The 17,950-nt window shown below is 41.5% G+C and overlaps 1 protein-coding gene across 8 annotated transcripts in view; it reads right to left on the reverse strand.

The window, feature by feature from the left end:
- Window positions 1-17,950, reverse strand: part of SRCIN1 (SRC kinase signaling inhibitor 1) — a 375,505-nt gene that overhangs the window by 15,503 nt on the left and 342,052 nt on the right. For 6 of the 8 annotated variants that reach the window (XR_014444468.1, XM_083147133.1, XM_083147128.1 and 3 more), the window contains 3 exons: window positions 16,798-16,952; window positions 16,269-16,421; window positions 12,913-13,044 (listed from right to left, as the gene is read on the reverse strand). Coding sequence is in view for 7 of the 8 variants with exons in the window: in XM_083147133.1 (XP_083003259.1) it covers window positions 12,913-13,044; window positions 16,269-16,421; window positions 16,798-16,952 (440 nt within the window). In the remaining variant the exon portion in view is untranslated. Of the gene's footprint in view, window positions 1-2,999; window positions 3,169-12,912; window positions 13,045-16,268; window positions 16,422-16,797; window positions 16,953-17,950 lie in introns of those variants that run through there. The other 2 variants (XM_083147131.1, XM_083147130.1) reach the window with 2 other exon arrangements.

Here is a 17,950-nt window from a genome sequence, read left to right on the forward strand (position 1 = left end):
AGGTAGAATAGAATAGCACCTGGCTATAGAGGGGATCATGGTTGTAGTGGATGGCTGTAACACAGTATGATTTTAGAGGAGCGTAAAGCTGTACCAGGGTGTATGGCTGTAGATGGAAGTAAATTAAGAATGCTTTTGCACATCAATCAAATTTTAATCACAAACATATTTAATACACGTGTGTTTGCAATTTACTATTTAACATAACTTTTTAAATATTGAAGATTACTGCACTTTGATCTCATTAAATGCATTTCCAACAACACAGCATCATGGATCCAACTGGTATTATCTGGATGTGAAGACCTAAATGGGATTTTCCACTTTGAACATGAATTTGTCTTAATTCCAATGTCTTCCAAAAATTAATGCTTTGGTATGGGTCTTCCCCATTAGACCTCCATTATTTGAGGTATTTTGCTGGGTGGGAGTACTACATGGTCATAACATATAAGATCACAGATGGCGTTGCATGTTTCTCTGTGGCAGAGGCCCAGTGATACAACGGCTATAGGGCTACATACCGTACGGAGATGCTGGCAGAGCCATGGGGGGGGGGGGGGGGGGTTAAAAAGAAAAGGTCCCAGTAAAATGTAAGTACAAGTATCATACTACAGATGTGTTTACATACATCTGTCTAGCCGGTTCTTTTCAGCAAGGTGGAAACGGTTGTGTGCGGCCTACAAAACAGCCGGGCTCGTCACAAAATGCAGCGGGCTCGCTGCATTTGTGGTAAACCTCTGCATTCTGGGGAATCCTCGCTGTCAGTGTTCCGGGAAATCCTCACCCAGAACATTGAACACAGCGAGCAGCCGGCGAGGGGGTTAGACGGCGAGGATGGCTCAATTTCATGTGACCCTCTCGGCAGCATTAAATACCACCCAATGACTCCGTAATGCTGAGCATCTCTTCAGGTGACGTTATCTAGTAAACTGTGCCTTATGCGCAAAGCAATGGTAATAGGAGGCATAATCTGTTTATGCAGATTAAAAGAATATGCAGCATTCCTATATTCGGTGTGCTGTGACTATGGCTGTATCTGCATATGAATTGTAGAGCAGCATTCTGTATGCAGATGCAGCCGCAGTCACACACAGAATATAGGCATGCTGCATATCATTTTAAATCAGTATAAGCTTGTGTATATTATGATAACACCACTTTGCAAATAAGACACACTTTAACTGAGAAGATACGTGGAGACAGAGTCATGCAACCTCATGACATGACTAGAAAATCTGCTTGACTCACAAGGAAGCTAGATGTACTGTATGCAGTGAGCACGCAAAGTGGGAGTTTCTAAGTACCCAGAAACCATGCTGACTTAGGAGGGGGGGGGGGGGGCACCACCCACTCCTCCAGCTGGTCAAAATCACTGAAACTAGAAGCCTGCAATCACATGTTTAGTAATACTTGCTAATGGCTGGACAACTATAGGTTAGAAAGAGAGGAGAGCAAGAGAAGGAAGGAGTGCAGTGTGGACACAGGAAGATGTACAGGGAAGAGAAAAGAAGGAGGAGCAAGGTTGACAAATGAGACATCTGACAGAAAACATACTGTATGAATTATGTATACAGGGGGGTAGGGAACACAGACTGGATAACTTTATATTGTATAATATGGTTTATTTCATACTATGTACTGTAGTTTTAAAAAGTTTCTAAAATTGACCTCAAAATTTTTATATTTCTAGCTGTACCACAGATTTCTGGCCATACTATTAAATTTTTCATAGCCCTACTTATAAAATCCCACTGTTTATATCGGTCTGACGCCAGTATGTTTACACATCTGTAAATATATTGAATGGGAATTTTATTAGGGAAAGACTTAGTAACATTGTTATTTTAACTCTTTAATTTATAAAAATTAGAGCTCCATTAGCCAGATCTCATTATATATTGGCTCAATTTGAGAATTAGTGAATTCCTATGCTGATAAAATATAATTAAATCCAATCTGAACTACTCTATTGGAAGGGGCCCTAAAGTTTAGCAAACAACCTTTCTCCTTTCTCAGGCACAGGTAAAATCAGTGCTAGCTGAACGGGGATGCAGGAACTTCATCTCATCTGCTCAGATGTTGTATTGGGATACATATAGATGACAGGCAAAGGCGATGATGGCATTCAGAATTCCAACGTCGGCATACCAATGGAGGGAATCCTTATAGGGGTCAGGTAAGTATACCTTACCCTCCCCCATGCCCCCACCCAACCCTCCCTTCCCGCAGCCTAACTTGATCCCCCCTTCAGCCTAACCTTAACTCCCCCTTCTAAGTGCCTAACTATAACCCTCCCTCCCCGCAGTCTAACCCCTCCCTCCATTAGTACCTAAACCTAACCCCCCTAACCCTAACCTACCCTGCATACTTATGTTTGGCATTCTGGCAACTGGGATTCTGGTGACGGTATCCTCATGTCCGGGTTCCGGCACTAGTATTCTAGCGGTAGTTGGGATGCCGACATCGCAACAATGTACAACTGAAGGGTGACATCAGAAGGTCCTGAACAGATTCTACAGAAAATGTTCTTTCAATAATAGACTGAATACAACAAGCAATGATGGCCTTGGAGGAAAGAATGATTGGTTTGTTAGCTTAAGACCAATTGCAGAGAATCAAACCAGTGTCCAAATCCTAGCGTAATTCAAGTAGGCCCTCCACATTGTATAATATAGACGTTTACACTCCCTCTTTACATCAATTAAAAAGGTTTAAAAAAACACAATGATGCACTTACCAAGATATAGAGACTACAACAAAAACAGGATATCCACATGGTCATAACATCATTAGCCTATAGCAGACATGTCCAAACTATGGCCCTCCAGCTGTTGTGCCTTGCCACAGTTTTGCTATTAGGGAATGCTAAAACTGTGGCAAGGCATGCTGGGATCTGTAGTTTCACAACAGCTGGATGGCCACAGTTTGGACATGCCTAGCCTATAGGATATGTGCATACAGAATATTAGATGTATAAATGAAGCATATATGCTCACCCGATTGTGTACTTTGTCTCCTGATGTTCTCAAACTCGGCTCTCTCATGTTTAGGATTCGGTGATGGCCTAGATACGCTTTATAATTCCCACAATATGATCAGCTGTATTCGAGCAGTGGACTTATGAGGCAGATAGGTTAGGAAGCCTGTGGGGGACTCATTTGCTAGCTATAATGTACAATAAGAAGGCAGGAGGTATATTGTATAATGGAGGCAATGATGATTAAAAAGTGTATAAAAAGTAAATTATGTTTTGAGACACTTAAAATCTAAAAAATCAGTGACTTAAAAAAAGAAAACCGTATGTTTTTACGCAAGTCTAACTTCAGTAGTTATGCAAGTTTGGTTAGGCAAAAATCATGGTTCATCTGCCACATGCCTGGTATATTAACTCAGCATGCACGATATTACCGGTATGGACCATGGGAAGGGTCATGTACAAAGCAGCATGGCTATAGAAGGACAGATGTGACAATGAGAATATGTGAACCTTCATGAAGGTGGCATCAATCATCTTCTACATTACATACACACCACATCTCATTAAGTCACACATCTACATCTCTGCACCCAATAACAGTGTCTGGCTTATTGTATGCGACATTGCTGAATGGTTTTTTTCTTTCCACTATGTTAAGACATGTGCAATTTACGTGTCATTGTCTATCTGCTCTTTGATATAGTACAGTCTGGTCTTTCCAGACATGACCATGTTTTTTTTACTTTTCTTAAACTTTTGCTTAATTTATTATAATCTATGTGGACTATGATTTAGAATAGTAACCTGTGGTGAGTGCAGCGGAGTAAGCCACATTGCCCAAATTGTGGTGAACGTCTACATTTGCACTAATCTTGGTCACAAAATGGACACATTTTGGTGCAAGACTTAAAAAACTTGTGTCAAACATTTTGAGGTCACCATTTTCATGTTGACCTTTTAACCATGTCAACCATATGGGGTCAACCCATTGACTGTCTTTTTATTTTCTTTTTAGATCTATTATGTTGCACATCTTTCTAGGTCAAAGATCTTAACATGGCTCTCACAAACATACATTTATCAGCAGAAGAGGTACCGGTGGGGTGTACTTGGATTGTTTTGTAAGAGCCCCTTAAGAAGGATCTGCAATCACAATTCCTATTACTGGAGTAAATATGTAAATTATATGCACCAACCTTGTTTCTAGAGAAAGGTTAAGGGGGGTATTCAATCTGGGGTCACGGCTGGTGAGCGTGCTCACCAGCCGTGACCCTGTCCCGTTCATGGTCAGCTCGACCGAGAATTTGCAGGCGGGATTCAAAGTCCCATCTGCAGTGGGGCGGGAAGGGGGCGTAGCCGCAAGCTGCGACCGGGAAGAGGCGAGCTGCAGCCGAAAGCTCATTACTTCCCGGCCGTTCTCGGCAGAACAAGCCTGACTGCTCATTCTGCCAAGCTCCCCAGTTCAATGCTGCCGAGGAAGACAGCATTGAATAGGGCCCGGCGGCCGTCTCCCCCATTGGGAGATGGTCGCCGCCGCCGGTGATTGAATACCCCCTAAATGTCTATGGGCTGAATTTACACAATCCACTGGATGAAAATATTTACAGAAGAATGTATGCTGCATGAGTTACTGTTTTGGACTACGATATCCGTAGCAGGATGCGTTAAGCACACTGGTGGTCAGGATGCCTGCAGTCAGAATCCCAAAATTGGTCCTAACACTATGCTGGGATCCCCGCATCACTTAAATCGGATACATGCTATAAGATTATCTTTCCAATCTGGCTGGTTGGAACAAATTCCCAATCAACCATATTTTTCCAAAAGCTGGAAAATGGACAAAAACAGTCATTTGCATAAATTGGTTAAATCCATGCTTGAGAGCAAATGGACAATTGTCATTTGCTCCCAGAAATGACCAAACCAGTTAGATTGGAGACATAATCTTAGTGTGTATCCAGCTTTAAAATGCCGTCACTGGTATTCCAATCGTAAGTATCATGAAAAGTGATTGGGTAAGGCTGCGGGTGAGAGAGTGTGTGTGTGTGTGTGTATGCATGGTTAGGGTAAGACTGATGGGGTGGAGGGTATGGTTATGGTTAGGCACTACAGGTGGAATTCTAGGCTGCAACTGGGGAGGTTCAGCATTGGGGGGGTGGGGGAGGGGGTAGGGTTAGCATACTTACCTTAAAGGTGTCATGATCCTGACCATCGGGATGCCACTGTCAGTCTTTTGACTGCCGGTACCATTATAGCTACTTGCTGGCTTTCTTCAAACTCACCTGTGTACAAAGCCAGCAACTACGGCTAAAAAAGGCATGGCTGGATAACCCTGAGAGAGCTAGGACATGTCTCCAGCTGTCCTCTCTGGATTATTATAGAAATATAGATTGTGGAAATATAGGATATGGCCACCTACTGGCACTATTGCTTCCTCAAGTCTGTACTAACCCACAGTTATCACCCAGTAACAACTTTACAATACCATACAACACAACAAGAATCAGGCGCAGAGAATTGGGATGGTGTATCAAGCGTCGGTGTCACAGGGGATCTTATCGACACCTTAAATGTTTCTCTCTCAGTATGTTCCCAGCAATATAAGAAGAAACCAACAGAGAAAACCAATGATTACATAATATTCCGTATTCACAAGGTAATTTCAAATGGATCTGGGTGGAGAAGATATAGACGGGCGTACCCCACTCACAGTATCTATGGCGGGGTATAGGCACGTAGCGTTTTCTTTTCACTGGCCCTTTGAGCCTTTAGGTTAATCTCGTTAACTCCGGATAAGTGTACATAAAAAATAAAATATAATCAAACTATGTGTAAATTTGTTTCTTTTTACTCAGGTTCAAAAATTTATTCCCTCGGAAAAGGGAGTGATATTTCTTTATGTGGGCTTACCTTACTCACCCAATGATAGGTGGAGGTACACATATAAAGGTTTCTTTGAATGTGACAAAATGCCATCTATTAGTGACGTGATAAATTTCAGATGGGCGTACCCCCACTCACGGTGTTTCAACGGTGTATGGACCCGTAGCGGGTTATTTTTCTTGTGTCTCCTATTCTTCAGAGGACTCAAGTATCTCCATCCGGTGGCAATATGAAAAGGTGAAAAAGATATACAATGTGTAGGATTGTTTCAAACACTATATATGGGGAAATTGCAAGTGTTTTCCAATGTGGGTGATATACAGGGAGCGTACCAGAACTCACACTGTATGGTGCTATTTTAAGTGTATAAAGGTTTCTTTTGTGCAAAGACCACAATCCTTCACCGTGCAGACAGAAAAAGTACAATATACCCGGGGATTGATGTATCTGGAAATATTGAATAGGCTAGCGTACCAGACTTACGGTAGAGTAAGTCTTTAAATTCATGTAGCGTTTTCTTTGCCCTATATTCTTCTTCCAATCTCCTCTCTCTCACCAATCCAAAGAAAACGCTACATGAATTTAAAGACTTACTCTACCGTAAGTCTGGTACGCTAGCCTAGTCACTAATAGATGTCATTTTGTCACATTCAAAGAAACCTTTATATGTGTACCTCCACCTATCATTGGGTGAGTAAGGTACGCCCACATAAAGAAATATCACTCCCTTTTCCGAGGGAATAAATGTTTTGACTATGGAGATCAGAATTTGGAGGAATTCCTCTTGCGCAGAATAGCCGCAAGTTGTGGTGAAGGTTTTGGGGAGGAAGCACCAGACCCCCCGTGAATATGGAAATAGCAAAGTGGGTAAATCCTTCACCAAGTTTATGCGCTAAAAAAAAAAAAAAAAAAAAAGGGTTATCAGACTCCCCTGTACATAAGCCCGTCTCCAGATGGCTTCTTGGGGTAGCTCAATATTGATGATATGTAAGACAAGAAAACAAAAAAGGGCATCTGCCCTCGTATAATACTGTTTGACACGGTGTATATTTAAAACGATAAACTGGTTTAAGACAATGGGTATTGTAGGTATATGTGTGGATGGTCGGGGAGTTCCCCCTCTCTATGAACTCACACTTTCTTGTATATATACAAGCTTATCAACAATACTTCAGGATAAAAGCCTTTTTCTCTTCTATGGATATTTCAATGTTGGCGGGGATTCCCCCTTTCCATATACTCACTGTTAGGTGGTATAAACACAGCGTGTCACAGGGTCTCTCTCCTGGATGTTCAGTCCCAAGGAAAATTTCCACAAATGGGTGAAGAAAATGTTCTTTATTAATAATGAATAAATGAATAAATAAAAAATGAGCAGGCTGTTCTACCGATCCTGGGCTGACTGGCTTCTCAGTGGTCCAGTTGTTATCGATCACGGGGCCCCGTAAAGAAAGGTCCCACTGAGTGCTGTCAGGTTACCGGAATGGGTCCAGCCAATGCTCTCCTAAGTCACTGCCAACGCGTTTCGATCTCTCCCGGAGATCTTTTTCAAGGTGCTAGTGACTCCAATGGACAGGGTTTAAATACCCCTCCAATCATAATAATATCCAACATCTGTGGGAAAAAAACTCTCCATGTATAACAATAATATATTAAGGTCCGTTTTCTCATACACCTGGGTCCTATACATGTTCCCGGGTAGAGGGCTCGTCACCGGAAGTGACGCGTCACGCTCGTGACGCCGTTCATCTCCGGAAGTGACGCGCGTGTGTTGCAGTCTCTCTGTCCGGCTGAAATATAGGTGTAAAGTCTCTGTTCCGCCGTCCCGGAAATGACGTGGTTGCGGGTCCTCTCCTGATTCATTCCCTCTAGATTCGCGGCCATCTTTGTCCTCTCGGCTGGGATTCTCTATATGTAGCGGCCATCTTGCTCCTCCAACTCCGTTATATAGGAACTTTTCTCAGTACGGTGGCCATCTTGCTCCTCCTGGATGATCTGTGCCTTATCTGTTTCTATGAGGCGGACATCTTGCTCCTCCTTGTATATGATTTAAAGTGCTTATGTGCCCGACGGACCGTCATTATAGGTCCTAGGGGATAGAAAAAAATCACAAAATGGCAGCAGCAATCACAGAAGATTTAAAAGTGATGAAAATTCATAAAAAAAGGGATATAGCAGCAAGATATAAATAGCAGCATGGGTGAAATCCATCATAAAATCAAGGGTGAGAAAGGGTGTATAAAAACATGTAGGAACTGTGAATCCAGGTATATTTTACAGGAACCATTTTATTTCAAAGTCCTGGTTCAATCCGTTTGGTTCTAAGGTGCTGAATTTAAAAATGAGTTCCATTTCTTTCTTGGCCAGTCTTTTCTGTATATTTTTGTCCCTTTCTGTGGCTTGAATAATTTTGATGCCCCAGAATCCCAAAATCTGATTGGTGGAACACTTATGGTGTTTCTTAAAGTGTGCTGCTAGAGGATGGGTTTCTGCCCCTTTTTTAATGTTCCTAAAATGTTCAGCGATCCGGGTTTTGAGGGGTCTCGTAGTTCTCCCGATGTACCATTTTTCGCACGAACATTTTATGGCATAGACGACACTCGCGGTATTACATGTCATGAAATCGGTGATTTTGACTTTTTCTTCATTAATCACAATTTCTTCAGTCTTAGATGCTGATGCGTGTGGAGTATTTCTGCAATTAATGCAGAGTCCGCATCTGTAAAAACCTTTTGACCTATTGTAGCTCATCCTCACCTGATTGCCCATGTGCAGGCTTTTGGTGAGTTTGGTTTTCAGATTTTCTGATTTCCTGTATATATGTTTCGGTTTTGCGGGTAAAAGATTCCCAATAACAGGGTCTTTCTGGATAATGGACCAGTGATTTTTAAAAATCTTTTCCACCTCCTTGTGCTGGGAATTAAATTTTGAGATAAAGGCCCACTGGAAATCTGTATTTTCCTCTTTCTATTTTGGTTTTAACAGATCGGCCCTATCTACCGTTGTTGCATTGTTTAATCCTCTTTGTACTATTTCTTCTTTATACCCGCATGCCAGGAAAGATTTTTTCATGATCTGTGCTTGTTCGTCGAAAGTCACGGGGTCAGAACAATTCCTTCTCAATCTTTTAAATTGTCCTCCTGGGATACTGGTCAACCAGTTCGAATGGTGACAACTGTCGGCATATATGTAGGCCGAGGAATCTGTCGGTTTTTGGAAGGTTTTTGTGCAGATTCTCCCATTTTCTATATAAATGGATAAGTCTAAATAGTTGATAGTGGTCCTATCGATGACGTAGCTTAATTTAATATTCAGGGGGTTATCGTTAAGGTATGTGCAAAATGCATTGAGCCGTTTCATATCACCCCTCCAGATAAAAATGATGTCATCGATATAACGTGACCAGGACACCAGGTTTGCTTTAAAGGGATGTTCCGCCCAAACATAGTCCATTATCCAGAAAGACCCTGTTATTGGGAATCTTTTACCCGCAAAACCGAAACATATATACAGGAAATCAGAAAATCTGAAAACCAAACTCACCAAAAGCCTGCACATGGGCAATCAGGTGAGGATGAGCTACAATAGGTCAAAAGGTTTTTACAGATGCGGACTCTGCATTAATTGCAGAAATACTCCACACGCATCAGCATCTAAGACTGAAGAAATTGTGATTAATGAAGAAAAAGTCAAAATCACCGATTTCATGACATGTAATACCGCGAGTGTCGTCTATGCCATAAAATGTTCGTGCGAAAAATGGTACATCGGGAGAACTACGAGACCCCTCAAAACCCGGATCGCTGAACATTTTAGGAACATTAAAAAAGGGGCAGAAACCCATCCTCTAGCAGCACACTTTAAGAAAGTGTTCCACCAATCAGATTTTGGGATTCTGGGGCATCAAACTTATTCAAGCCACAGAAAGGGACAAAAATATACAGAAAAGACTGGCCAAGAAAGAAATGGAACTCATTTTTAAATTCAGCACCTTAGAACCAAATGGATTGAACCAGGACTTTGAAATAAAATGGTTCCTGTAAAATATACCTGGATTCACAGTTCCTACATGTTTTTATACACCCTTTCTCACCCTTGATTTTATGATGGATTTCACCCATGCTGCTATTTATATCTTGCTGCTATATCCCTTTTTTTATGAATTTTCTCATCACTTTTAAATCTTCTGTGATTGCTGCTGCCATTTTGTGATTTTTTTCTATCCCCTAGGACCTATAATGACGGTCCGTCGGGCACATAAGCACTTTAAATCATATACAAGGAGGAGCAAGATGTCCGCCTCATAGAAACAGATAAGGCACAGATCATCCAGGAGGAGCAAGATGGCCACCGTACTGAGAAAAGTTCCTATATAACGGAGTTAGAGGAGCAAGATGGCCGCTACATATAGAGAATCCCAGCCGAGAGGACAAAGATGGCCGCGAATCTAGAGGGAATGAATCAGGAGAGGACCCGCAACCACGTCATTTCCGGGACGGCGGAACAGAGACTTTACAACTATATTTCAGCCGGACAGAGAGACTGCAACACACGCGCGTCACTTCCGGAGATGAACGGCGTTACGAGCGTGACGCGTCACTTCCGGTGACGAGCCCTCTACCCGGAAACATGTATAGGACCCAGGTGTATGAGAAAACGGACCTTAATATATTATTGTTATACATGGAGAGTTTTTTTCCCACAGATGTTGGATATTATTATGATTGGAGGGGTATTTAAACCCTGTCCATTGGAGTCACTAGCACCTTGAAAAAGATCTCCGGGAGAGATCGAAACGCGTTGGCAGTGACTTAGGAGAGCATTGGCTGGACCCATTCCGGTAACCTGACAGCACTCAGTGGGACCTTTCTTTACGGGGCCCCGTGATCGATAACAACTGGACCACTGAGAAGCCAGTCAGCCCAGGATCGGTAGAACAGCCTGCTCATTTTTTATTTATTCATTTATTCATTATTAATAAAGAACATTTTCTTCACCCATTTGTGGAAATTTTCCTTGGGACTGAACATCCAGGAGAGAGACCCTGTGACACGCTGTGTTTATACCACCTAACAGTGAGTATATGGAAAGGGGGAATCCCCGCCAACATTGAAATATCCATAGAAGAGAAAAAGGCTTTTATCCTGAAGTATTGTTGATAAGCTTGTATATATACAAGAAAGTGTGAGTTCATAGAGAGGGGGAACTCCCCGACCATCCACACATATACCTACAATACCCATTGTCTTAAACCAGTTTATCGTTTTAAATATACACCGTGTCAAACAGTATTATACGAGGGCAGATGCCCTTTTTTGTTTTCTTGTCTTACATATCATCAATATTGAGCTACCCCAAGAAGCCATCTGGAGACGGGCTCATGTACAGGGGAGTCTGATAACCCTTTTTTTTTTTTTTTTTAGCGCATAAACTTGGTGAAGGATTTACCCACTTTGCTAATAAATGTTTTGAACCTGAGTAAAAAGAAACGAATCTACACATAGTTTGTTTATATTTTATTTTTTATGTACACTTATCCGGAGTTAACGAGATTAACCTAAAGGCTCGAGGGACAGTGAAAAGAAAACACTACGTGCCTATACCCCGCCATAGATACTGTGAGTGGGGTACGCCCGTCTATATCTTCTCCACCCAGATCCATTTGAAATTACCTTGTGAATACGGAATATTATGTAATCATTGGTTTTCTCTGTTGGTTTCTTCTTATATTGCTGGGAACATACTGAGAGAGAAACATTTAAGGTGTCGATAAGATCCCCTGTGACACCGACACTTGATACACCATCCCAATTCTCTGCGCCTCAGAAGTCCGGAACCCCCGATTCTTGTTGTGTTGTATGGTATTATAGAAATATATATGACTATAAAGGTCCCATGAATAGTCCTCGCAAACAAGACTTTTTTTTTAATAAGTCATCTTTACCATTTAGTGCTTAAATGTGGCCCATGTCACCAAAGATTTAGCAAATTACGGACACAATTGTTCCATGTAACCAGGGAAGCACCATCAATCACTGCAGTGGCACGGCACCATGACAGATATATTAACCCATAGAGGAAAAGTCTCACTTTTGTTTAAAATCCTTTTTCTAAAAATATACTATAAGTATATGGATGTATTAATATTTTACATACCACAAACATTTTTTTACATACCACTAAAAATACAATAAGGCAACGTTGTGTTCTTTTCTGAAGGGAATATAATAATTAATTATTACATTGACCAGCATGTCCCATGTGAACAATACACTGTAGTATCAGACTGTAGTAGCTAATCTTTGGTAGGAAGTTTTAGATATGACAATACATTGGCAGCAATAAAATGCTGCCGCAGTATTACATATGTGCTATGGGGGCAGCGTGATAGATTTCTGATAATACCACAGATACGCTCCATGTTACAACTTCAAAATGTATAAAAAAAAAAAGTCACTAAACATTAACATTGTAATATACTTTGAAAATATTTTAAAAAAATTGAGTAGGTGACGTTGTCTCACTTTACAATGTCAGAATACCAGATTATATATACTGTATGATCATTGTGGTGGGCTCTGCCATTAGTACAATCGACTTAAAGACCATCATTTCCCCATCGCAATGAAGAAGTTATGTTAGCAGCAAATGTTATCCTCCCATTGATTGAGCACTTTTCACCCCTCCCCACAAAAAACATATAGTACACAGGCAGGTCCTGGTTTACCTTTGTAATACAGTGTGCATGCTAAATGGTATCAGTTATGCCAGCTGCTATGAAGAATTGTCAGTATGGGGGCAGATCATGCAGTTAACATGTGAGTCTTCGTGCCTGCTCTGGAGATGTGTAGATGAGTGACAGGCAGTATGGCTTGCACCGTGCTCCAAGGTATTAGTAGGCTTATTTTGGCACTGTCAGTGGAGTGTGGGACAGAAAGTGAGGCATTAGTTGATTCACAGAGAGTTAAAAGGAGAAGGTAGAGTGAAGGAGTAGACGGTGAAAAGTGCACAGCAGACTGGGCCAAGCTGCCCAGAACACAAGCTGTTACCTTCCATCTTCCTTGTTCTATGGTGGCCTCATTAGACCACAGTTGTGCTGGACGTGGCACCACTTGGGATGCATTGCTGTGGTCACAATGGAACTGGGGGATAAAGAAGGAGCCAGAACTTCTCTGAAACACCTGGGAAGTCAAAATACAGCAGGATGGGAAAAAGTAACCATACAAAAAAAATAAAAACCTCTGAGCTCTGATTCTATCACATATCTAAACAGGGTCTGTACTACGCCATTGGATTGTCCTATTTCACAAATGCTACCATCTGCAGATAAAACCTATTATCATTTCCATGTACACACAATGGGCCTTATTCTAGTTCACTCTTTCTGACAAAAATCCTTTTTAGATGGACAAAACCATGTGCACTGCAGGGGGCAGATATAAAATGTGCAGAGAGAATTAGATTTGGGTGAGTTACATTGTTTCTGTGCAGGGTAAATACTGCCTGCTTTATTTTTACACTGCAATATAGATCTCACTTTGAAGTAAAATCCCATCCAAACCTAATCTTCTCTGCACAAGTAACATCTGCCCCACCTGCAGTGCACATGGTTTTGTCCATCTAAGAAGGATTTTGTCAGAAAGAGTGAACTAGAATAAGGCCCCGTGTGCACTGCAGGGGGGCAGATGTTACTTGTGCAGAGAGAATTAGATTTGGGTGGGGTTTTACTTCAAAGTGAGATCTATATTGCAGTGTAAAAATAAAGCAGCCAGTATTTACCCTGCACAGAAACAAAATAACTCACCCAAATCTAATTATCTCTGCACATTTTATATCTGCCCCCTGCAGTGCACATGGTTTTGTCCATCTAAGAAGGATATTGACAGAAAAAGTGAACTAGAATAACCCCCAATGTATGGAAATACGCTCTGTGATATTTGCATGTGTGTAGTATTTTCTTAGATGTACTTTCAGCAGCACTGCCTGTACACTCCCAACCACCGTGGTCTGAGGTGCCGGATGACTGCCCGACAGTCGGGATTCCGACAGTCAGTACTCTGACATCGTTATCCTGACTGTTTAAATGCCCGACTGACAGGGCTAATCTTCCTTATGGGGGTCCACAACCTCCATAGAGGGAGAATAGAACCTGTGGTGAGCATAATGAGCCTCCAACGTGCTTCTTTGCGCTTGCCCCCCTGTTGGAGCACTGGCAGTCTGGATTACCATTGAATGATTTCTGCAGTGCTTGCAAATCTAAGACTTGGATCTCCGGTTACGTCAGCCGCCCGCCTCTGGAAGCCAGGTGCCCGCATGGGGATGCCCAGTGTTTTCCTGAGCACACCCAGCGTTTTCATGGGTACTCCCTTTGCAAGCACCTTGGACACCATACAAGTCTCCAAACGTGCCCATAAAGAAGCCCTGCACATGCGAATATGAGCATACACAGAGCTTCAACATCGAACTCTCCGTGCAAATGTACGGGTGAGTTCCCTGACCAGAATGAGTGCCTAAATGTCTTATAAATGCATAAATCTAAATATTTGCAATGAAATAACCTTCCAAGACATAATTTCATACTAATAAAAAGAGAGGGAAATACTTTGCTAGAGTACATCACACAAAGGAATTCTCAGGGGGCTCAATAAGTGTCCACCATGAGGAGAAAGCAATATTATGCCCTGATCACAACTGAAAACTATTTTTGAAAGCTTCAAACGATTCAAAAGGAATAATTTATGGAAGCAGCGGTCTCAGTCTGATAAACCCTGACCATACTATTTGTATGCTGATGCAAAGGCTGTGTAGTATATAGTAGCACACATCATTAAAGAAAAAGTCCAGGACAGGCTACACTTTTAATATGTACCTGTAAGGATATAACACACTTGTTTTTAGAGACCAATCAGAATTTCTTCAGATTATAAAATTAAACTTTAAAACATATCACACAGCCACATGATTGTCAATGATACAACATACACAAAGGATCTTCGGTGTCCTCCTAATACAATAGGCTCTTTACATTTTTGACTATATACAGACTCCATCCACTTTACATGTACCAAACCTTATCAAAGGTGAGTGAAGCTGCTGGGAGAACCAGGGAATTGCACAGCCATACTCTGTAACTCTAGAACACAATACAGACTTAGCAAGGGCCTGATCCATAGTTGTACGCTAACGCTGCCCTGTTTGACTCTGAGGCATAGTTGCCGACTGTCTCGCTGCATCCTCTATGAGCAACCAGGACGGCTTAGAGGTAGGAGTGTGGCGTGATATAGGGGGGGCAGCGTGGCTGCTATGGAGACTGGGGGGTGCCTGTGCATTTCCATTCTCATGACCATGCCCCCCCCCCCCCCCACCCCATACACAATGCAGAGATTATCTGCTACAATGATATAGTGCTGCACACATGGTGTCATTGCACACTGGGCTGTTGGTGGAGGCCGGATGCACTAGACTTGCCCACTCCTTCAGGAGAGCGCCACTTAATTTTCAGGAGCCTCCCAGCCATTCTGAGAAAGTAGTAGGCAAGTATACTCAAAGGATGTGGGAAAATCTGGTAATGTAACATCCATAATTATTTTGTATGGAGATACCCAAATGAGTCTTTGTAGCTGCATGCACATTCACCAACATAAATCTGGGAAACAAAATCTTCCTGAGGGAATCTGTAGTCACACAGATAGGCTTGCGGCTATGGAGACACCAGAGATGTGATTCCTGCATAAGGGATCACAGTAAAAGTTCATACATGCACCAAAAATGGTCCCAACACCTGAGTTTTTCTCGCCACTATCAGATACATCCCGTAAAACATCTGCTCCTCGTCAATCATTGCAAGTGTGATAGAAAATCAATTGCTACGTGTGTGCATTGGAGCGGTGACGTATGTGCAGCGTACCGATAATGACTCAATCATGAAAAGATCATCATCGCGTAAAAGTGGGAAACAGGCCCTATGACTTTAAATAGCAGTCCAACTGGATTCCGAAATGCAAGAAAAACACAGAGCTTAAAAGTCTTCAGGTATAATAAATTACAATAATAATAAGTATCACACAGAGGAAATGAATAGTAGCTTAGCATGCATTCTACTGGGTACAGATATGTCAAATCTGTTGGAAAGATAAAAGCTCAGCATTGTGGCCATTGTTAAAACGGCAATAAACAGTTATGTGGTTATTTCTCCTTAAATACAATTTGTTTTCAAATACCTGTCCTTATTTAAAGGTTTAAAATGAAACATGTATAACAATTCACTCACCTAATTACTTAAACGCTTTTAAATAAGCAGAAGAAATACAATGGTTATCAAGAAATCTTTCCCATGTTAGACTTTCTTCTGTCTGCAGGTACTCAGGACTGGGCTTACATTGTTACAGTCACCAACTACTCTCACCTCTAGCTCTGCTATAATCCGATCTTCATCATCATCATCTTTAATGCCAGACGCTATTATGGGTGGCGTGGATGCTGGGCGAACGACTTCAGACACAGTACGACGAAGCTTCACCTGAGGTTTCTGGCTCTCAAGTTCCTCAGAGTCTGACTTCTAGAATACAAGGAAAGGTATAATTGTTTGTACCCTCATCTAATCACAATATATTCAATTTTGCCATTGATCATTATAATTGTGGGCGCAAGCTCCAGCTTAAAGAAATGTTTATGGTCACGGACAATAAATGTGGTGAGGAGGAGTTAGAGTTATAGAAGTCTGGGCCGCTTGAGAATAAGTCTCTTTGACCCACCTTCGTAAAACGCGAATATTCAACTTACAACTTGCAGAATGTCTGCTGCAAGTGAATAAATTCCACTCACCAGGGAATAACCCCATGCTTTTCAATATAATCTTTCAGTTGAAATTTGGAAACACCTAATTGTGTAACAATTATATTTTCCGCTCCTCCCGAGTTTCACATTTGCCTCACCTTGATAAATGTTGAATCTTTCTTGCTGGTGACAATCACCTCTCCAGTTCGAGTTGTGGTGATGCCATGTGAGGAGGGAAAGCTGCGGCGTGGTGGAGGAGGTGGCGGGGATTTTGAAGGCTTCTCGGTCCGGTATCTGGGTACTGTCAGCTCATCTGGGGATAAGGAAGCAGCTTAAAGCCTTGCTCGTAGTATATAAAATGCTAATTTTCTACACAAACTAAATGTATCAGAAACGTCTATTTATTTCATAAATACACTTAGGGGGGTATTCAATCCCACCAGTGACAGTCCGAATTGTCGAGCATTTGTTTTTCTCGTTTTGCTCGACATGAATATTTAGCTCGACAAGTCGAGTTCTCGCCTATTCAAACTGTAATTTCAATCCCACCAGTAACAGTCCGAATTGTCGAGCATTTGCATTTGTTTTTCTCATTTTGCTAACTGAAAATTTAGCTCGACAAGTCGAGTTCTCCCCTGCTCGACAAGTCGAGTTCTCCCCTAGAGAGGAAAGTGGCAATTGTCAGAGATAGGCTTCATTTTTATAGTCAATTATATAAAAGTAGATATCTTGTTAAAAATGAAAATTCTCCTATAAAAACCATTTCCAAATCAGCAGACTGCACAATGCTGGTATCTCCCTGAAGTCTCAGTACAGGAATGAGAGCTCTGAGGTAAATTGCAATGCATTGCATTGTAGAAGTAAACAAAAGAATGGCAACAAACACACATTGTATCCTGAGTAATTCTGCCCCAGAATGGATACAAGGGACCTAAACATAGGTGTTTGATCAAACCAGAAGTAGACATAAATAGACATGTATACAGAAGACTTTCAATGGGCAAAATGCAGCACAGTGAACATGAAAGGTGAGCAGAAAAAAAGATAATACTTCTTATATGCCAAATGGAATAATTTAAACAAATGCGTAATAATACAAGCTGAAAACTGATGCTGACAATGGAATAATGGGTTAAAGCATACCATATAAACATGCAGCAAATGTAAAGTTAATCAAAAGAGGAATACAGGTATTTAGCAAAATATCACAAAGACAGAAGTCAAGATAAGCACTACAAACATTAGTACAATCCTGCATATACATTTAACACAATTTATGAACATGCAACAAGAGAAACTCCCTTGTCACGA

The sequence above is a fragment of the Crinia signifera genome, chromosome 6 (genome assembly GCF_055691185.1).
Source record: "Crinia signifera chromosome 6, ASM5569118v1, whole genome shotgun sequence".
NCBI classification, from domain to species: Eukaryota; Metazoa; Chordata; class Amphibia; order Anura; family Myobatrachidae; genus Crinia; species Crinia signifera.